Source organism: Scyliorhinus canicula, chromosome 7 (assembly GCF_902713615.1).
Source record: "Scyliorhinus canicula chromosome 7, sScyCan1.1, whole genome shotgun sequence".
NCBI lineage: Eukaryota > Metazoa > Chordata > Chondrichthyes > Carcharhiniformes > Scyliorhinidae > Scyliorhinus > Scyliorhinus canicula.
The window spans coordinates 49,434,986-49,457,786 of NC_052152.1; the positions used below are offsets into that span (position 1 = coordinate 49,434,986).

General features: G+C 44.0%; 1 protein-coding gene across 1 annotated transcript in view; it reads right to left on the reverse strand.

Moving 5' to 3' along the window:
- Nucleotides 1-17,073: 17,073 nt before the first annotated feature.
- The window catches only part of wars2 (tryptophanyl tRNA synthetase 2, mitochondrial), a 78,711-nt gene continuing 72,983 nt past the window's right edge, over nucleotides 17,074-22,801 (reverse strand). Inside the window, 2 exon segments of the mRNA XM_038801968.1 lie at nucleotides 17,074-21,069; nucleotides 21,790-21,911. Coding sequence (XP_038657896.1) covers nucleotides 20,621-21,069; nucleotides 21,790-21,911 — 571 coding nt within the window. The 3' untranslated portion in view covers nucleotides 17,074-20,620.

Below are 22,801 nucleotides of genomic sequence, written 5' to 3' on the forward strand. Positions count from 1 at the left end.
GATGTGGAGATGCCGGCGTTGGACTGGGGCATCGCCGGCATCTCCACATCAGGACTGGGGTGAGCACAGTAAGAAGTCTTACAACACCAGGTTAAAGTCCAACAGGTTTGTTTCAAACACGAGCTTTCGGAGCACGGCTCCTTCTTCAGGTGAATTCACCTGAAGAAGGAGCCGTGCTCCGAAAGCTCGTGTTTGAAACAAACCTGTTGGACTTTAACCTGGTGTTGTAAGACTTCTTACAGGTATACTCAGACAGTCTCCAATGTTACAAGTGTACTCAGTCTCCAGCCTCCCATATAGAGTGTTCCGAGCCTTCAGTTATTCACAGGCTGTTTCCCATTACTCGGCATCAGGGTTGTAAATCCATGTAGTATGGTTAGCAGAAACGAAGTATGGATGAAGTGATTCACATTCATCTTGAACGGTTTTCATAATTATTCTTGGATTCTCTAATGGTTTCTCAGAAAGAAAATGAGTTTAATACATTTCTAACAGAATCACAGAATTCTGTAAAAATCCTGATTGCTCCCAAGAGAGCAATAACTTTATAAGTTTGAGGGAATAAATAGCTGAATTAGCAAGATAAAACGTTATTATCCCAATTCTAACATAATCGAATGAACTGGTTTTAGACAGACATGGTCCAGAACACATATTTTACATATGCGGTATTAGTAAAGATGTCTATTTAACTTTATTTGGCTCAATTTCCTTTGGCCATGCATTCGAGCAGCTAACCACAACTCAGGGAATTTGTGGGTCCCAGTTACCCCGAAGGCTATTTTTCCGTTGATATTTTCTGTGTTTTGTTTTCCGCTGTATACACATATGAAACACACTGTAGTGTCCTCTACTGGCAGAGCGGAGTCACGCAGCAGTAATTCAAAACAAAAAGGGTTGAAAGTAAAAGCGAAGAAGCGCTAACGTTGACCACTTTACCGGAAACATAGAAAAGTAAGCCCTGGGTCCTCAGGACCTGCATTCAAACCTCAAATTGTGAAATAAAATTTAATAAATTAAGTAATTGGTGAGCTTAAAGCTGCTGGGTTGTTGTAAAACAGGTTCACGAACGTACACAAATATATTCGGGGAGGAACCTACTGCCTATACCCAGTGCCACATTTTCGGCTAATGTTTGATGTCTTCTCTTAAGCAACTCTATTGCTGATCGTTAAATAAAATCAGAAGATAAATATAATTCAACCAACTGACCCCAACATCTGATCACAACAAGACTTAAGGAATCCAATTCTCACTGACCCTGATAAGTCCTCCTCCTTAATATCTATATTGTCGGTGCCCAACAAATTCGGAGATACGCTCCACAGACTAGTCAGGCAATATCTTGTGACAGTTCTGTTCACAGAGACATATCTGAAAATGAATGAAATGAAAATCGCGTATTGTCACAAGTAGGCTTCAAATGAAGTTACTGTAAAAAGCCCCTAGTCGCCACATTCCGGCGCCTGTTCGGGGAGGCGGGTACGGGAATTGAACGGTGCTGCTGGCTTGCCTTGGTCTGCTTTCAAAGCCAGCATCAAAGCCAGCCAACATCAAATGTTTCTATCACAATCCTTTGGTATGTCTTGTCCTACTGGTACATAGGCCCATCAGGAATGAGGACACAATCTGATGCCATTAGAGAACCCTCAATATTTACTCAAAACTCTGCCTGGGCTTCAGACCAAGCAAGGTCAGGGATACCTGCTGCTGATTACCATCCACCACTCCCCTTCCACTGAGCCACTGGTGGTTCAGTATTCCTTCACATTGAATGGCAATTGGAAGGAGCACTCTGAAGAAAAGGCACAAAATGACCTCAGAATGGGTCTGCATCAAGTGATGAGGAAACTAATATAGGGGTAAACTGTTTGCCTCTTCCTCGCTATCCTACCTGCTCTGCTGCTAAAGATAGTTCTGATAGCAATGGTAATATTTGTTATGTAAATACATCATTCATTATGTCCGATGGCACCATCTATTGGGGATGGACTAAAAACAGCAACCCAAACTGGGCATCAATGAGGTGCTAGGGCCATCACCCAAAAGCACAGTATATCACAATCAATAATGGCATAGCGCCATCTCCCTCAAGTCTGGGGACTAATGCAAGTTTAACAGGCAGTGTACACAAGTATGGCTGGGAGTGTCAGAAGCGCATGTGTGGATGAGGCAGCAAAGGCATCTCGTGCAGGTCCATGTGCAGCAAGAACAGATGGCAGTGACTTCCACCATAGAGAGAAAGTAGCTTCACACTATCAGATGAGGTATTTTCTTTATGGGATTATTCGAATCATTTTTACAGAACAGCAAAAAAAGTTGCTGTAGACTTAATAGCAAAATATTATTAATCAATGTTAATATGTTGATATTAAGAATGAGGATGTGCTGGAAATTTTGAAAAGCATCAGGGTAGATAAGCCCCCTGGGCCTGATGGGATATACCCAAGGTTACTACAGGAAGCAAGGGAGGAGATTGCTGCACCGTTGGCGATGATCTTTGCGTCCTCAATCTCTACTGGAGTAGTACCGGATGATCGGAGGGAGGCGAGTGTTGTTCCCCTATTCAAGAAAGGGAATAGGGAAATCCCTGGGAATTACAGGCCCATCAGTCTTACATCTGTGGTGAGCAAAACATTGGAAAGGATTCTGAGAGGTAGGATTTATGATTATTTAGCAAAACATAGTTTGATTAAAGATAGTCAGCATGGCTTTGTGAGGGGCAGGTTATGCCTCACAAGCCTCATTGAATTCTTTGAGGATGTGATGAGGCACATTGATGAAGGTCAGGCAGTGGATCGGGTGTGTATGGATTTCTGTAAGGCATTTGATAAGGTTCCCCATGGTTGGCTCATTTAGAAAGTTAGGGGGCATGGTATACAGGGAAATTTGGCTGTCTAGATACAGAATTGGCTGGCCGAAAAAAGACAGCGAGTGGTAGCGGATGGACAATATTCCACCTGGAGGTTGGTGACCAGTGGTGTCCCACAAGGATCTGTTCTGGGACCTCTGCTCTTTGTGGTTTTTATAAATGACTTGGATAAGGAAGTGGAAGGGTGGGTTAGTAAGTTTACCGATGACACAAAGGTTGGCGGAGTTGTAGATAGTGTTGAGGGTTGTTGCAGGTTACAACAGGACATTGACAGGATGCAGAGCTGGGCTGAGAGGTGGCAGATGGAGTTCAAACTTGATAAATGTGAAGTGATTCATTTTGGAAGGTCGAATTTGAATGCTGAATACAGGTTAAAGGAAAGATTCTTGGAAGTGTGGAGGAACAGAGGGATCTTGGGGTCCACGTACATAGATCCCTCAAAGTTGCCACCCAGGTTGATAGGGTTGTTGAGAAGGCGTATCGTGTGTTGGCTTTCATTAACGGGGATTGAGTTTAAGAGCCGCAAGGTTTTGCTGCAGCTTTATAAAACTCTAGTTAGACCACACTTTGAATATTGTGTCCAGTTCTGGTCGCCACATTATAGGAAGGATGTGGATGCTTTGGAGAGGGTACAGAGGAGAATTACCAGGATGCTGCCTGGACTGGAGGGCATGTCTTATGAAGAAAGGTTGAGGGAGCTAGGACTTTTCTCACTGGAGTGAAGAAGGCAGAGAGGTGATTTAATAGAGGTGTACATGGTGATGAGAGGCATGGATAGCCAGAGACTTTTCCCCAGGGTAGAAATGGCTGTCACAGGGGGACATAATGTTCAGGTGATTGGAGGAAGGTATAGGGGAGATTTCAGAGGAAGTGGTGGAGTCAGAGTCATTAGGGGCATTTAAGCAACTCTTGGTCAGGCACATGGACAGTTGTAAATTGAAGAGATGTAGGTGAGGCTGATCTTAAATTAGGATAAATGGTCGGCACAACATCGTGGGCTGAAGGGCCTGTACTATGCTGTACTGTTCTATGTTCTAACTAGTGAATACAGGACTATCCGCGTTCTGAGTGTTTGCAAAACCACCAGTGAAAACCACCCAGTGTTAGCTAGTTTCAAGATGGAAAATGGAGTTGGGAGTAAAAGGGCAGTTATTCAGGCTGGCAGAGTGGCAATGCTGTGACCACTGCTGTTCACAATGTACATTGACGATTTGGACTTTGGAATCAATAACACAATATTTAAATTTGCGGATCACACCAAACTTGGGGGTGGGGGTAATGAGAAGCACTGCAATAAATTATAGGAGGACACTAATAAATATGCAGAATGGGCAAATGATTAGCAAATTAAGGTCAACAAACATAAACAAATAAACTAATACATTTTGGTAGGAAGAATAGGAAGGTCACTTATTATTTGAAGAATGCAAGTCTAAGCTACATCTGACTACATCCGCGGGAAGTGCACCCAACTCCAGCTCCTCGAGAGACGCGTTAGGTACCTGGAGCTGGAGCTGGATGAACTTCGGATCATTCGGGAGGCGGAGGAGGTTATTGAGAGGAGTTATAGGGAGGTAGTCACACCTCAGGTAAAAGAAGAAGGTAGATGGGTTACCGTCAGGGGAGCGAGAGGGAACCGGCAGGCAGTGCAGGGGTCCCCTGTGGTCGTTCCCCTCTATAACAAGTATACCGTTTTGGATACTGTTGCGGGGGACAACTTACCAGGGGTAAGCAATAGGGCACAGGTCTCTGGCACAGAGTCTGTCCCTGTTGCTCAGAAGGGAAGGGAGAAGAGGAACAGAGCACTTGTCATTGGGGACTCCATAGTTAGAAGAACAGACAGGAGGTTCTGTGGGAACGAAAGAGACTCACGGTTGGTGTGTTGCCTCCCAGGTGCCAGGGTTCGTGACATCTCTGATCGTATTTTTGGGATCCTTAAGGGGAGGGGGAGCAGCCCCAAGTCGTGGTCCACATAGGTACCAACGACATAGGTAAGAAGAGAGATGGGGATTTGAGACAGAAATTCAGGGAGCTAGGGTGGAAGCTGAGAGCTAGAACAAACAGAGTTGTTATCTCTGGGTTGTTACCCGTGCCACGTGCTAGCGAAGTGAGAAATCAGGAGAGAGAGGAGTTGAACACGTGGCTACAGGGATGGTGCAGGAGGGAGGGTTTTGGTTTCCTGGATAATTGGGGCTCATTCTGGGGTAGGTGGGACCTCTACAAACAGGATGGTCTTCACCTGAACCAGAGGGGTACCAATATCCTGGGGGGGGAGATTTGCTAGTGCTCTTCGGGGGGGTTTAGACTAATTCAGCAGGGGGATGGGAACCTAAATTGTAGTCCCAGTGTACAGGATGTTGAGAGTAGTGAGGTCAGGGATAGGGTTAAAAGTTTGAAAGAGGGCACCGGCAAGCAGGACGCTGGTTTGAAGTGTGTCTACTTCAACGCCAGGAGCATCCGGAATAAGGTGGGTGATCTTGCAGCATGGGTTGGTACCTGGGATCTCGATGTTGTGGCGATTTCGGAGACATGGGTAGAGCAGGGACAGGAATGGTTGTTGCAGGTTCCAGGATTTAGATGTTTCTGTAAGAACAGAGCAGATGGTAAAAGAGGGGGGGGGGGGGGGGGGTGTGGCATTGTTAATCAAGGAAAGTATTACGGCGGTAGAAAGGACGCTTGAGGACTCGTCTACTGAGGTAGAATGGGCCGATGTTAGGAACAGTAGAGGAGAGGTCACCCTGTTGGGAGTTGTCTATAGACCTCCGAATAGTTCCAGAGATGTAGAGGAAAGGATTGCAAAGATGATTCTCGACAGGAGTGAGAGTAACAGGGTAGTTGTTATGGGGGACTTTAACTTTCCAAATATTGACTGGAAATACTATAGTTTGAGTACTATAGATGGGTCAGTTTTTGTGCAGTGTGTGCAGGAGGGTTTTCTGACACAGTTTGTAGACAGGCCAACAAGGGGCGAGGCCACATTGGATTTGGTACTGGGTAATGAACCCGGCCAGGTGTTAGATTTAGATGTAGGTGAGCACTTTGGTGATAGTGATCACAACTCGGTTATGTTTACTTTAGCAATGGGCAGGGATAGGTATATACCGCAAGGCAAGAATTATAGCTGGGGGAAAGGCAATTATGATGCTATTCGGCAAGATTTAGGATGTATAGGATGGGGAAAGAAACTGCAGGGGATGGGTACAATCGAAAAGTGGAGCTCTTTTAAGGAACAGCTACTGCGTGTCCTTGATAAGTATGTACCTGTCAGGCAGGGAGGAAGTTGTCGAGCAAGGGAACCGTGGTTTACTAAGGAAGTTGAAGCACTTGTCAAGAGGAAGAAGAAGGCTTATGTTAGGATGAGACATGAAGGCTCAGTTAGGGCACTTGAGAGTTACAAGTTAGCCAGGAAGGACCTAAAGGGAGAGTTAAGAAGAGCGAGGAGAGGACACGAAACGTCGTTGGCGGATAGGATCAAGGAAAACCCTAAGGCTTTCTATAGGTATATCAGGAACAAAAGAATGACTAGAGTAAGATTAGGGCCAATCAAGGATAGTAGTGGAAAGTTGTGTGTGGAATCAGAGGAGATAGGGGAAGCGTTAAATGGATATTTTTCATCAGTGTTTACACTGGAGAAAGACAATGTTGTCGAGGAGAACACTCAGGTTCAGTCGACCAGGCTAGATGGAATTGAGGTTCAAAAGGAGGAGGTGTTAGCAATTTTGGAAAATGTCAAAATAGATAAGTCCCCTGGGCCAGATGGGATTTATCCTAGGATTCTCTGGGAAGCCAGGGAGGAGATTGCAGAGCCTTTGTCCTTGATCTTTATGTCGTCTTTGTCGACAGGAATAGTGCCGGAAGACTGGAGGATAGCAAATGTTGTCCCCTTGTTCAAGAAGGGGAGTAGAGACAACCCTGGTAATTATAGACCTGTGAGCCTTACTTTGGTTGTGGGTAAAATGTTGGAAAAGGTTATAAGAGATAGGGTTTATAATCATCTTGAAAAGAACAAGTTGATTAGCGATAGTCAACACGGTTTTGTGAAGGGTAGGTCATGCCTCACAAACCTTATTGAGCTTTTTGAGAAGGTGACCAAACAGGTGGATCAGGGTAAAGCTGTTGATGTGGTGTATATGGATTTCAGTAAGGCGTTTGATAAGGTTCCCCACGGTAGGCTATTGCAGAAAATAAGGAAGTATGGAATTGAAGGTGATTTAGCGGTTTGGATCAGTAATTGGCTAGCTGAAAGAAGACAGAGGGTGGTGGTTGATGGCAAATGTTCATCCTGGAGTTCAGTTACTAGTGGTGTACCGCAAGGATCTGTTTTGGGGCCACTGCTGTTTTTCATTTTTATAAATGACCTGGAAGAGGGTGTAGAAGGATGGGTTAGTAAATTTGCAGATGACACGAAGGTCGGTGGAGTTGTGAAAAAAAATGAAAATGAAAATCGCTTATTGTCACGAGTAGGCTTCAATGAAGTTACTGTGAAAAGCCCCTAGTCGCCACATTCCGGCGCCTGTCCGGGGAGGCTGGTACGGGAATCGAACCGTGCTGCTGGCCTGCTTGGTCTGCTTTAAAAGCCAGCGATTTAGCCTGGTGAGCTAAACCAGCCCCTCGTGGATAGTGCTGAAGGATGTTATAGGATACAGAGGGACATAGATAAGCTGCAGAGCTGGGCGGAGAGGTGGCAGATGGAGTTTAATGCGGAAAAGTGTGAGGTGGTTCACTTTGGAAGGAGTAACAGGAATGCAGAGTACTGGGCTAATGGCAAGATTCTTGGTAGTGTAGATGAACAGAGAGATCTCGGCATCCAGGTACATAAATCCCTGAAAGTTGCCACCCAGGTTAATAGGGCTGTTAAGAAGGCATATGGTGTGCTAGCCTTTATAAGCAGGGGGATTGAGTTTCGGAACCACAAGGTCATGCTGCAGCTGTACATAACTCTGGTGCGGCCGCACCTGGAGTACTGCATGCAGTTCTGGTCACCACATTATAGGAAGGATGTGGAAGCTTTGGAAAGGGTTCAGAGGAGATTTACTAGGATGTTGCCTGGTATGGAGGGAAGGTCTTACGAGGAAAGGCTCAGGGAATTGAGGTTGTTTTCATTAGAGAGGAGAAGGCTGAGAGGTGACTTAATAGAGACATATAAGATAGTCAGAGGGTTAGATAGGGTGGACAGTGAGAGTCTCTTTCCTCGGATGGTGATGACCAACATGAGGGGACATAGCTTTAAATTGAGGGGTGGTAGATATAGGACAGATGTCAGAGGCAGTTTCTTTACTCAGAGAGTAGTAGGGGTGTGGAACGCCCTGCCTGCAACAGTACTAGACTCGCCAACTTTAAGGGCATTTAAGTGGTCACTGGATAGACATATGGATGAAAATGGAATAGTGTAGGTCAGATAGGCTTCAGATGGTTTCACAGGTCGGCGCAACATTGAGGGCCGAAGGGCCCGTACTGAGCTGTAGTGTTCTATGTTCTATGTTCTATGTTCTATGTTCTAAGCGTGGGGATGGAGATACCAGAAATGCATGGGTACACATGTAAGGAAAGGATTGACAGATGCAGGTCTTTTCTCTTGAAAAACAACTGAAGGGTGACTTAATAGAACTTTAGAATCCATACAGTGAAGAAGGAGGCCATTTGCCCCATCGAGTCTGCACCGGTCCTCTGAACGAGCATCCAAGCTAGGCCCAGTTGCCCACCTTTAGAGAAGCTATTGACCAGTAAATTCAATTCACTCTTCATGACATTAATATTGTTGAGCACACTGGAACACCAAAAGGTATGGACTCTTTTAAGATCTCAGCTGCAGTGTGGGAAATGTGCACTAGAAAATCAATTCCAGCACAGCTATGACAGATATCTATCTGCTATGTGGCAAATTTCTCAGGTAGCTCCCATCCACCAAAAGCACAACAAAACTATCTCTGCCAATAATTACTACCCTTCAACCTTGTCCAATAAATGGAAAAATGATGGAAGGAATCTTCAATTGTGCAATCAAGCAATACCCACTTGCAAATAACTTGCATGTCCATGTTTAGTTTGGCTTCCATCCAAAACTGACCTTGTTGCAGACAAGACAAGAATGGAATGCAGTGTAAGTTTTTGTACTCAATATCAAAGCCGCATTTGACCAAGGCATAGGTATATAAATTACATTAGCATAGAACTACCTAGGTTAGAGGTCAGGAATATTCTAATTACATAGAAGGGTAACTGAACTCTGGAAGAGTTTGAATCACTGCAAGTGTTGGGCAGCATGGTAGCACAAGTGAATAGCACTGTGGCTTCACAGCACCAGGGTCCCAGGTTCGATTCCCTGCTGGGTCACTGTCTGTGCGGAGTCTGCAAGTTCTCCTCGTGTCTGCGTGGGTTTCCTCTGAGTGCTCCGGTTTCCTTCCACAGTCCAAAGACATGCAGGATAGGTGGATTGGCCATGCTAAATTTCCCTTTGTCCAAAAAAGTTAGGATGGGTTACAGGGATAGGGTGGAAGTGAGGACTTAATGTGGGTCGGTGCAGACTTGATGGGCTGAATGGCCTCCTTCTGCACTGTATGTTCTATGTTCTTTTAAGTGTTTGAAAGGAGTTGGATGTGTTCTGAGCTATGGTCAATATTGCTGCTTACAAAAGATAGGTGCGGCATTGGGCAATTTGTGTCATGGCTATCGGTCTCCTGGAAACATCTGATCATCTTCGGGGCATCAGAGAATAGTTTTTCATATTTTCTTTCTCTCTTTTGGAATTCCATCCCCCACCCCTCCCCCCAACCAATTCCAGGAGACCATGTCGACTGGTGAGTTAGGGACAGTGGGAGTCAGAACATTCACTTATACCAAGATGATATGGGACAAGCATGATGTACTATCTAGTCTTTATATTTCCATTTGCTTGTATGGCACCAATACTGAAGTCAGTGGAGGTTCAATAGGAGTATTGCCAGTGGTGAAGTCTTGTCACAAGGAAGATAGCCAAGGGTGTCATAGGCTAATCACTAGGATAATAGCTCACTACAGCAGATTATAAGATCTTGGGGCAGGAGTAGATCATTCGACCCTGCTCTGCCAATCAACAAGATCATAGCTGATCTGATTATGGCCTTAACTCCACTTTCTCACCAGCCTCCCAAAACTCTCAACTTCTTTGTTGTTGAAAAATCTAACTCAGCCTTCAGTATATTCAATGACCCAACGGCTGCTCTCCACAAAAGAGAATTCAAAGTCTGATGACCTTCTGAGAGAATAAGTTCTTCTTCATCTCTACCTTAAGTGGGAGACACCTTCTTTTGAAACTGTCCCCCTAGTTCTAGATTCCTCCATAGGAGCAAACATAATCTCAGCATCTACCCTGTCAAACCTCCAAAAAATCTTTCATGATTCAATAAGAGTGCCTCTCATTCTTCTTAATTTCAAAGAGCATTGATCAACCTGCACAATCTTTCCTCACAAGACAACCCCATCACCCAGGAGTCAGCTTAGTGAACCTTCTCTGAATTACTTACAATGCATGTATGTCCCTCCTTAAGTAAGGAGACTAAAACTGTGTACCATCTCAGGATGTGATTTCACCAATTCCTGCACAGATGTAGCAAGATATCCCAACTTTTATCCTCCATTCCCCTTGCAATTATTAAATTAAATCCTTTCGAGTAGATCCCACAATCATGAAATTCTTCCACACGGCTGCACTTGAAAGTGTTGTCCTTTGTGGATGTCACTCCTGAAATCTTAGGAAAATTTTTCAGGATACCAAGATTATTGAACTAGACAGAGAGGATACTTGAGGAGCAGATCTTTCTTGATGAAATCTGCTCTTGAAAAATGTTGATGAAAGTAAAGTAAAATTACTCCTTGTCCACTGCTGGTTGCGTTCAAGGAAAAGGTTATAATCCCGGAGGCATCCTGATAGGTAGGATGTTGAAAGGATGTTTTGTCTTGCGGGAGAATCCAGAACTAGGGGTCACTTTTTAAAAAATAACAGGGTGCCTATTTAAAACAGAGATGAGAATCTTTTTCTTTCAGAGGGTTGTGAATCTCGGAATTCTCTTCCTCAAAAGGTGGTGGAAGCAATGTCTTTGAATATATCTAAAGCAGAGCGAGAGAGGTTCTTGGTAAGCAGGGAGGGTGAGAGGTACTCGCGGGTAGGTGGAAATGTGGAGTTGAGTTGAGAATCAGATCAGCCATAATCTTATTGAATGGTAGTACAGGCTTGAGGAGCCAAGTGGCCTTCTCCTGCTCCTAATTTGTACTTTCGTAAATGCAGGACAAATCAGTTCCTGAACTAATTTGTGCTCCTCTCTGCGAGACCTTTTGAACATAAGTTTGATGTATGGATAAGGATATGCACTCCTGGTGAAACTCACTGACTGATTATTATAATGTATTATAACAGTTTTAATACATACTTTAATTAAAGTTAGACAGGGTAATATTCTTTTTTTGTTATTCATTTATATGCAAACGTTTTAATGAACAAGCGATGTTAACATTAATTTCTATGTGGACAATACGTGAAATTGAATTGAATAAAGGCCAACATTCCATTTGCCTTCCCAGTTACTTGCTGTACCTGCATGCATTTTGTGATTCATGTAAGAACACTCAGAACCCTCTTAACTGCAGCATTCTGCAATCTCTCTCTCTCTATTTAAATAATATTCTGCATTTCTAATTTTCCTGTTACAGTGGGCAACCTCACATTTCACCACATTATACTGCACCTGCCAATTTTTGCTCACTAATTTAACCTATCTGTATCCTCCTTACACTTTGCTTTCCAACTTCTCTTTGTATCATCAGCAAATTTGGCTACAATACAGTCCATCCCTAATTGAGGCCCCAGCACTTTATCTACCCTGTTTATTACATCTTCAAAGAACTCCAATACATTGGTCTGTAACAATTTCACTTTTGCAAAACCATGTTGACTCTGCCTGGTTGTAGTATAATTTTCTAACTGTCCTGCTATCAGCTCTTCAATAATTGTTGTTACCCTTTTTCCATTGGTGGATGTTAGGCTAGCTTGCATATGGGCCGGGATTTTCCGAAATCCCGGCCAAGTGTTGATGCCGGTGTCAAAACCAGCACGAGCAACACCGGCGTCAACCAGCCTCCAGGCCCAGGCATTCACACCTTCCTCAGGGGCTAGAATGGTGCGGGAGTGCTGTGCGCTGCTGCGGCGCCGAACGCTGCCTTGCGCAGGTCCGCGCATGCGCGTGCTATGGCTGCCACGGGTCCGCGCATGTGCGCCATGGCCGTCTCCCCACTGGCCCCCGGGCAATATGGCGGAGCACTACAGGGGCCTGGCGTGGAGGAACATAGGCACCCCCCCCAGAATTAGCGCACCCGCCAATTGGTTACCCCCAATTACGGGCCTAGCCACCATGGATGCCGCCTCCCGGAGTAGGCTTCCACCCTCTCTCTCTCCTCACCCCCCCCCCCCCCCCCCCAACCAGGACAGCTCCCACAGCCTGAACACCAAGGTACCAAGGACCATACGCAAATGACATCAGCGGGTCTTGGTAGGCACTTGGCCTGGCGAGCGCAGAGAATCGCCGGGGGGTGGGGGGCTGCTTTCAGCGGCCCCAACCTGCGCCACGTCGACTGCAGCAGTGTGATTGGCACAGATTCTCCGGTCACTGAAGAATCGGCAGCCCGGCGTCAGAGCGGCGTGGTGGGCTTCGCCCTCCCCCCGCTGATTCTCCGACCCAGCTCGGACTCTGAGAATCCCGGCTGTAGTCTCCTGCTTTCTGCCTCCCTCCTTTCTTATATAGTGGTGTTGCATTTGCGGATTTCCAATCTGCTGGCACTTTTCCAGAATCTAGGAAATTTCAGAAGATTTAGGACCCTCAGGTCCAGGCAACTTGCCAGCATTAATTCCCATTAATTTTCCTCATACTTTTATGTCATGATCGTGATCATTTTAAATTCCTCCCTACTTTTCTGCAGTGATCATGATCATTTTAAATTCCTCCCTCCTTTTTGTCTCCTGACGTGCTGCTATTCTTGGATGCTTTCTGGATATTCTACTGTGAAGACAAAATACTTGCTTAAATCCCCTGCCATTTCCTTGTTTCCCAATATTAATTCCCCAGTCTCATTCTCCAAGGTACCAATGCTTACTTTTGTGACTTCTTCCTTGTTATACACTTAGAAGGAGCGTCTCCTGTCTGTTTTTATATTTCTTGCTGGAGTAGTTCCTTAGGGAAACATTCTCAGCCCAACCATTCTATTTGAGGAGCTGGCATGGCCTTCAACACAATGTAAAGGTTGTAACGATACAATGAACCATTAGCAAATTTGATTACTCTCTAAGCTATGATAATTCCACACAACAAGGAAAGTCGAATTTGCTACAGAAGACAACAGCAAGTCAGTCAGCATCTGTAAAGAAAAGCATGGACAATGACACTTTGGGTGTGTTTCCTTCATCAGAATTAACCCATATGCTGTTTTTCCAATATTTTCTTCTAATATTTCAGATCCCAAATATTTATTAGTTTCTTCACAATTTTCAGAATATTTTACTAAGGTGATTACCCTAAAGACGCGGAGCACGAGTATAACTTGTCACATACAAATTTCAGGGGTAAAAAAATGAAAGGAACTACATCCATAAACAGTAAGACTCTAACTAAATCAACTCTAGTGTGCAGATCTTTAAAGGTGGCCGTGCAGAGGCAATAAGACCTCAAAAAGACAAAGTGCTATTTACAAATGTTATGGAGTATAAAAGCAAGAAAATTATGTTTTTAGGACATTGGTTAGGAATGTTGCCTGCAGCAGCCACCCGGGGAACCTCACTATCCAGGAAGGAGTATTGAGAAGATTCATTAATAATATCTGAAATGAAAGAATGTTTGAAAACAACTTCATTTCTCACTGTAACAGAGGAGGTTAAAGGGGGAAAGTCTTACAAAGCTTTCAACATTACAAGAGGATTTGAGAGCACCAAAAATAAATGATTTGTTTTCACTGGGTGGCAAATTATCAGCAACTGAATCTTGTTTCGAGATAGTTACCAGAAGAGCAAAAGTGAAAGTTAGAAGAATGTTTTTTCTACAGAGGATTGTTAGAATATGGAATGCTTTATATGGCAAGCAGCCCCCGAGGCAGAAATTATATCGTTTAAAAGGAAATTGGATAAATACTTGAAAAGGAAGAATATTAAAGGATAGCGAAATGGGAGGGAAATTGTATTAGACAGCTCCAAATGCGTAGCTTGGATCAGACTACACACAATGGGCCGAATAACCCCCTGCTGTGCTCTACTTTGTGCAACATGAGAGTATTTTATACAAGCTCAAGAACCATAATAGCACCATAACTTAGTGGAATATTACTGTAGCAAAATTAATGCATTTCAGAATAACATTTGGGTTGATGCTACCGCTTTGAATGTGCGGATAAAATTTCGCAAGCAGCTAAAACTGAAGTCAATAGATTGGGCTGTCCAGGCATGATTGTTACAGAGATCGGTGTGCCTGCTCTGCTAACAAGGTCGTGAGGATGTCCAAGACGCAGTTTGGGAACAGGTTGCATCTCACTTACAATTTATAGTTGAATTTTAATGACTAGTTTTAAATCCATCGAGGGGAATTTTTAGTTTGGACTCAAGTGGAAAGCAAACCCGGGCAGGATCTATCGGGCTGATTTTCAACTACGAGATTTCCACTTGTGCTCAAATGAAAATGAGGCTCATTAAATCCAATTAACTCTTTTCTAGGATATTCATGGGTATGAGCAAAAAATCCAATAAGACAGTTCTTAAAAATCTCAAACAACTAGCGCTGCTTGTAAAGGACAGTTAGCTTGAAATTCCTGAATTGAGAACATGATGTGTTTTTAAAGGTATTCCATAAATGCTTAGTTTGACTTACAGTTGCATACCTGTAATTTCAGTAGCACCAGAGTGGAAAATTGAGAAAACTCCTAGCGAAATGTTCCAGGTAAAACCCTCCCTAACACTTTCAACATTGTCAAGTAGATACCGTAGTTATACTGGAACAGCATGGCCGGGGAACTAATCAACTGCTACGCATGTATTTAGCAGCATAGCAAGATGCTGTTAGGTGGTCTTTAGGTGGGTCTCATGCACTTCATTTTGGAATGAACGATTTCAGCTCACGTTAGCATCTTTGTAGGTAGGGACGGACCTAGGAGGCCAAAAAGTATCTGCCAACTGGCCCTTTTGGCTGGGGGTGCTCACAAAAATCTCAGCCTTGACTCTACCATTCACATGTTGGGACTTATCAGCTGATGGGACTGCTCATGGGATTTGCACCTCCGGTTAGGTTCTTGCTTAACCACCGCCGCTCAGTTAAGATGTGGCAAGTCTAAAGAGTTCTGCTCTAACCGGCAGAGACAGAACACACCTAATTGGCCTCCTTCACAACGGTCACAACTCATTCTCTAGGAATTTGTTGACCGCTGTATGACTGGGGAAAACAAATCATGCATTACTGCAGTGCCTCAGCCAATGTAAGTGCAGACTGAGGACAACAAAGGTCAGATGAATTGTAGACCACGCAGAAAAAAACCCCACCATTCCCAAAGTAGCTTTGTTTTATATAATAGAAGTGAACATACATCGCTAATAGAATGAAACACCATGAATGTCCCACCTCTACCAAAGTGAGGCCAACTTATGAATATACGGGGTCAAGGCTGACATGTTTGCAATTATCCACAGCCAAAAGGATCTAGTGGGCGACAATATATGGCCTCCCCTCAACACCCCCCTGGCCATTTTTGTATGCAAGACAAAGGCAGCCATTATACAACTGGAAATGGAATCAACTCGAGAAATCGCATATCTAACTTGCAATAAAAGTTGTGGCTAGCTTTCTCCAAGATGGAACATTGTGCTTTTACTGCAGTGTGTGTGGCCCATGGAGCAATTGCAATTAAACTTACAGTTATGGCATAAGACAATGGTTGAAACACTCCCACGACCCATTAAACAGCAAAACTTTGGAACTCCGACAAAACGAGTTATTTTAAAATGGTACATATAAAATGAAAGCAGTCACACGAACAGTGCAGACCACTGGATGCCTGCGGTACAAGTACTTTTTCACACATGGGTTCGACCTCCACATGAGGAGATGATTCATGGAAAAAAATTCGCATATCACAAGCCACCCATATGTGTCCGCACATGTGGTTTCTGCATCAGTGGTTATTCTTGCACTTGCTTTTAAATCGGATGTGATTTCAATCATGACAATTTAACTGGGATCACTTGAGGTGATAAGTATATATAATTTTAATATTTTCCCCTCTGGAGCCATATAAAGCAATGGAACAAGTCAGAGAAAGGGCTAGGGGTGATTTTTGATAAACAATGTTCAGTTTACTGGGCAGCGTGGGTTATCTGCATGCTCATGTAACTGTGCTATTTTATTTTGAGAAATCACCATATTATATTAATTCGGCATGCAGTGCATCCCAAAGATTTGCTGTAGGCTATCCTGCCTTCTCTTTCTGACGACCTGTTCCAGGTAAAACCCTCACTATGGGGACAGAGGAAAATATGCCTCGTGCACCACGAGGTGCGGGAGAGAAACATCAATCTTGCTTCCCAACATTTTGCAGATCTTTAGTCTGGTTAGAACATATTAAAGTTGGAATTTAATGACATTCTAATGACTTTGGCGGCAGTTCATGAGCAGTTTCTCCCCCATTCTTTCACTTTATTCCACATGATAGGAAGGGATTGCACTGGAGCGGGTGGAGAGGCGATTCACCAGGATGTTGCCTGGGATGGAACATTTAAGTTATGAAGAGAGGTTGGACAGGCTTGGGTTGTTTTTGCTGGAGCAGAGAAGACCTGATGGAGGTGTGCAAGATTATGAGGGGCATGGACAGGGTGGATAACGAGCAGCTGGTCTCCTTAGTTGAAGGGTCAGTTACAAGGGGACACAAGTTCAAGGTGAGGAGTGGGAGGCTCAGGGGGATTTGAGGAAAAAACCTTTTACCCAAAGGGTGGTGACGGTCTAGAATGCACTGCCTGGGAGAGTGGTAGAGGCAGATTGCCTCACATCCTTTAAAAAGTACCTGAATGAACACTTGGCATGTCTTAACTTTCAAGGCTATGGACCAAGTGCCGGCAACTAGGATTAGATAGGGAGGTCGGTGTCTTTCATGTGTTGGTGCAGACTCGATCGGCCAAACTGCCATGTCGTATTCTGTGATTAATATATGATAGAAAAAGTTGTTTTATTTGTGAGCTGGGAATATAGTGCAATTATAAAATAAGTTACAGAATTCACCATACCACAGACTTTCATTTATGGTGAAGCCAATGTGGCTAATGTTGAAAACTTAAAGTCCCAAAATGAACCATCTGTCTTCTGTTGGCTTTCTTAACTGGAACTCACTGGCCAGATTGGATAAAGTCACGAAAAATGTCAGATGTAAAGAATTTTTCACAAATAGACAAAGTGAGCAGCTACTCCAAAATGCCAGAAAAGAGATCAATAACAGATACAATGTATCATTTGGTGTTATGGTGTTCCAAGCAAAGCTTGCATCCCTTGGATATGTAGCAAGTTCTCTTTGGCTTTCGTAGTGCCTGAGGAAGGAGCTGCACTCCGAAAGCTCGTGTTTGAAACAAACATGTTGGACTTTAACCTGGTGTTGTAAGACTTCTTACTGTGCTCACCCCAGTCCAACGCCGGCATCTCCACATCTTTAGCTTTCAGCTGTGAAGTAAGTAACTGGGAGGAATACAAACCATACAGGAAACTTTCATTGATTCGGACAGCAGTGATTCTCAATATTTGTCAGATTCAGCATGCTGAAGTCTGTTGGCTTCATGGGTTAGTCAGAAACATCTCAAGCTGGAAGACTCGCATCTATATAACACCTTCCACAATCTCAGGCTGTCCCAAAGCACTTAACAGCTAATTAATTACAACAATGTCTGCATCTCAAAAGTAATGTGGGAACAACATGGAGTGCACTGGGTTAAATGTAAACATTATATCAATATTTCCATAACATACATATTTCCAAAGCTCCCAATGCTAATAAAAGTTCTCCCTGAAATGTATCCACTAATGATGCATATGCCCAAAGTCCCCACAGTTTGAGATCAATAATTTTATTGCCTTATGTACCGATGTGTTCCATTTATTGCCAAAAAAGATCAATTGAATTCAACGCTTCAGTAATTAAATCCACGGTGTAACAGAGATGTAATGAAAAATGAAAATGAAAATCGCTTTTTGTCACGAGTAGGCTTCAATGAAGTTACTGTGAAAAGCCCCTGGTTGCCACATTCCGGCGCCTGTCCGGGGAGGCTGGTACGGGAATTGAACCGTGCTGCTGGCCTGCTTGGTCTGCTTTAAAAGCTAGCGATTTAGCCAAGTGAGCTAAACCAGCCCCTGATTAGAGAACAGGAAAATCACAGTTTTAACCATTGATGTGGGCTGTTCAAAGCTGTCAGGATGGTACAGTTGGCCTCAACACCCAGCAACCATGCAAAGGATGGACGGGAAAGTGTGCAGGAGGGAAATAATCATGTAGGTGTAGCTGGTCTTAATCGATTTTTTGGAAAAACATATTGATATTGAGTGAGGGCAGGGTTGGACTGGACTGATTGAATCCTCCTCCTCCCACTGCGGAGACGCCAAAACTCATCATCCCGGCTGATCTATCACGGTATGGCAGACTTAATATGCAATAGCATTTCAGCATGAGTCCTGCCATCAGCTGGGGAGATCACTAAATGATAAAATAGATTTTAGATTCTGCTGCAGGAGATTTTGCTTTCTCTAAAAGTCCACAGTTTTTCTATTTACCATCTCTGGCTTGATTTCACTGTTTATTGAGAACACAGTCACGGGGTCATGCTGAACTCCATGTGTTTTCATTCCAATCAATTGTGAAATGAGGCCACGATTGAATTCACAATCCAGTACATATCACAACTATTTTAATCATAAATTTGAGGATTTGGATTTCATTGGTTTCCACTATAAATACTGCTTCTATTTTACAATGAAAACTTGCACATTTAGCAACAATGGCTTTTCATTGGAATTGTTCTCCAGAGGTTTATATTTTAATGGCCTAGAACCTCTGATCTCCAGGGCGTTGATCATTCCCGTAAGATAAGTCAGAAAATGCACTGGGAGATCCCCTGGAAGTAAGTCCCCGTATGAGGCCGGCATGGGAATTACCCAGGAAGATTGAACTTCTAATGGGTAATTGCCCTGCGCTGGAACCGCTCAATATTCTGATTTAACTCAAAGGCTTTGGATGGTTCCAGCTCTCTTCGTGAATAGTTAGCCGAAATAGGTTAGAAGGATTGAAAACACTTCTAACTCCTGAGTAACTATGATACTGACTCTTGCTGAATCCACAGTGGACCCGCTGACTACTGTTCCCACCCTTGTCCGTTGGATACTTCTTCACTCCCCAAAAGATCCCCTGCCCTGAATACCCCCTACTCACTGGACTACCCGGCTAACCTGCTGACCATCTGACTACCCCCAAATTCACCCTGATTACCCTCTTGACCCCCTGACTAGCCCTCGTCGCTGGACAACATGAAGCCCACTGATCCATCCTACCCCTATCCATCCCACCTGACTCACCCTACTCCCCAGACCCATCTTCCCCTCCTCAGACCCATTTTGGTCTCCTTATCCGAGGAAGGATATAGTTGCCTTGGAGGGGGTATTACACAGGTGCATCCGGTTGATTCATGAAATGAGAAGGCTGTCCTATGAGGAGAGATTGAGTGGAATGGGCCTATTTTCTCTGGAGTTCAGAAGAATGGGTGGTGATCTGATTGAAACATACAACATTCTAGGAGGAATTGGCAGGGTTGATGCTGAGGGGCAGATTCCTCGGCTGGAGAGTCCAGAACATGGGTCATAATCTCAGGATAAGGCCATTTAAGACGGAGATGAGAAATTTCTTCGCTCAGGAATTGTGAATCTATGGAATTCTGTACCCCATAGGTTGATTCTTAAGCAATTAAGACCAAGATTAATAGATTTTTGGGTCCCAAGGGAATCAAGTGATATGGGAATTTGCAGGGAGGGACGGATGTGCAGGGGGAGAGGAGGTGATGCTAAAATTTGGTCATGATCTTACCGAATGGCAGAGTGGGCCCGAGGGACTGTATGGCTGGCTCCTTCTCCAACTTCTTATAATGTAGTGTGATTGTACACATTTCACTTTCTCTGGGATCTAGTTAGGATCCAGTTAGGTTTTGACAGACAAGTCAAAAATCTTATTTTTACTCCCAAGTCATGATTTTGGGCACCCTCCATTTACCAGCCAACCAAGGTTGCTTCACAGGTTTCATTTAAAAAAAAAAGCCATACACGTCATTTAAGATCTCAGAATTATTCCAATTCTGATCAATTATACTCAGTAAATGATAACCAGTGCAAATCCTAGGGAGGCCTTGTGGCACAATGGTAGCGTCCCTACTGTTGGGCCAGAAACCCTGGGCCAAGGCTTGTTGGCCACGGATTCTACAGTTCAACAGGCTGATAATCAGCTCGGGAATCCACCCACCAATCCCCTCCCCCCCCCCAAATAATATTACCCAAAGGTTAGAAAAATGTGTGGGTGTCAAGATACACTTAAAAAAAGTAGATTCTAAGTACACATATAAATAATCACTGACCACCCTTTAAGTACACAATGATTAACTCTTCCACGTCAAGCAGATTTGACTGTCTTGCTCACATTATCCAGTAGCTACAGTTCCTAATTGATAGATGGTTAGCTAAAGCCAACCAGTTTTCGGATATCATGGTACATGGGGCCTGCCAATTCTCTTGCTTTTTCAGCTCCACGGTTTAAGACTTGCTCGAGGAAACCTTTCTCGGCTCTAAGTCTTTCAATTTCATTCTTAATCGGTGCAAACTTCTCAATGACAGCCTCAGCCACCACATATTTGTAGCGCGCAGTTTCCAGCCCTTTGCTTTGTTGCACGACCTCCTCGACAGTCATTCCAGTCACTGCTGTGTGCACTGCTACCAGATTTGATACCCCTGGACGTGTCTCTGGGTCATACGTCACTTCAGAGGTGAAGTCTGTTACTGCTTTGCGAAACTTCAATAATATCTCCTCGGGTGTGTCAGTGATATTGACAGTCGCTAATGTTTGAGGGTCCGACTTTGACATCTTTGCAACAGGGTTCCTCAATGATTTAATTTTTTTAGTTTCACCTGCAATGAGGGGAGGGAATAATATAAAAAATGTTTATTTGTAAAGTAATATTGAAAGATAAGTTAATACTCAATATTGCAATCTCTCTTGTGCAAATTCAGTCTAACAGCCACTGGGTCTGATCTTGCTCCACTTCAACATGGACCAGATAAAATCAATTCTATTCAGTTCCAATCATAAACTTCATACCTCAGGATTCCATTCCATCCCTTTTCCTGACTGCTTCCTTGGACTGAATCAGAGCAGCAGGATTTGCCATCTAGAAGATGCACTGCAGGAACTCACCGGTATTCCTTAGACAGCACCTTCCAAATCCACGACTGCTGCCATCTAGAAGGTGGTGAGCAGATACACTGGAAAACCACCATGTGGACGATCCCCCTCCAAGTCACAACAACCCTGTCTGGAAAAATATCACCATTCCTTCACTGTTGCTGGGTCAAAATCCTGGAATCCCTCCCTAACAGCACTGTGGATGTACCTGCACCACATGAACTCCAGTGGTTCAAGAAGACAGCTCACCGCCACCATCTCAAGGGCAACCAAGGATGGGCAATAAATGATGACCTAGCCAGAGATCCCCACATCATGTGAAAGAATAACAAACAAAAATCCTGTTGCTACTTTTTTCTACTTGGTTTACTCCAATGTCCTGTGAAACTGTTTAGTCATGTGATACATGAAAGGTGCTATAAGAGTGTTAGTAGTTCATCTTGTACTCACTTAGAATAGCTTTGGTATGGGAAAAAAGCAGCCATATTGATTGTTGAAGATTCGCGCTATATCCTGCGCCAGCTCCAGGTGCTGTATCTGATCCTCTCCAACAGGCACATGGGTTGATCTTATAGGAGAAGAAAAATCAATTATGATTAGATCCTTCCAAAAGAATAAAATAGCTAACAGTTCAAGAAAGGATTAATAACAAGTACTGTGGCTACCCGATAAAGCACAATGCCTGCCTGAAGCAGTGGACTCCTCGGGTTAACATGCGAACGGGGTTCCTCGAGAACTCTGTGTTCTCCAACAAATAGCAAACTTTGTGCTCAGAACTCATGGGCGGCATTGAAATGAGGCCTAGACCCCAAAATGTTTTGAACCTCCCAATGATAACATTATGTTGGTAGTGCAGGCACTCTGCCTACTTCATGCCTCCTCCAGCCGGAAGTCGAAGGTAGTACCTGTGAAGAGCCTTGAATGATCGCTCATGACACAGTGGTGCAAAATGTTGAGGCTGCAAAGCAGTAGATGAAAGTTGCAGAGGATATTCAGATTATGAGTTTGGCCTGAATCTTGCATCAAAAGTGGTGTGACAGTGTGGAGAATGGGCAGTCTCACACCAATTCAATTTGTCGCCAAACGATTTGCAATTTGCAAAAAACGGTAGCACAGTGGTTAGCATGGTTGCGTCGCAGTGCCAGGGTCCCAGGTTTGATTCCCAGCTTGGGTCACTGTCTGTACGGAGTCTGCAGGTTCTCCCCGTGTTTGCGTTGGTTTCCTCCGGGTGCTCCGGTTTCCTCCCACAAATCTCGAAAGACGTGCTGTTAGGTAATTTGGACATTCTGAATTCTCCCTCTGTGTACCCGAACAGGCGCCAGAGTGTGGCAACTAGGGAATTTTCTCAGTAACTTTTATTGCAGTGTTAATGTAAGCCTACTTGTGACAATAAAGATTATAATATATTATTATTCCAGTGTGGTGGAAAACTGGACTTCCAAAGTACCCATGGGTACT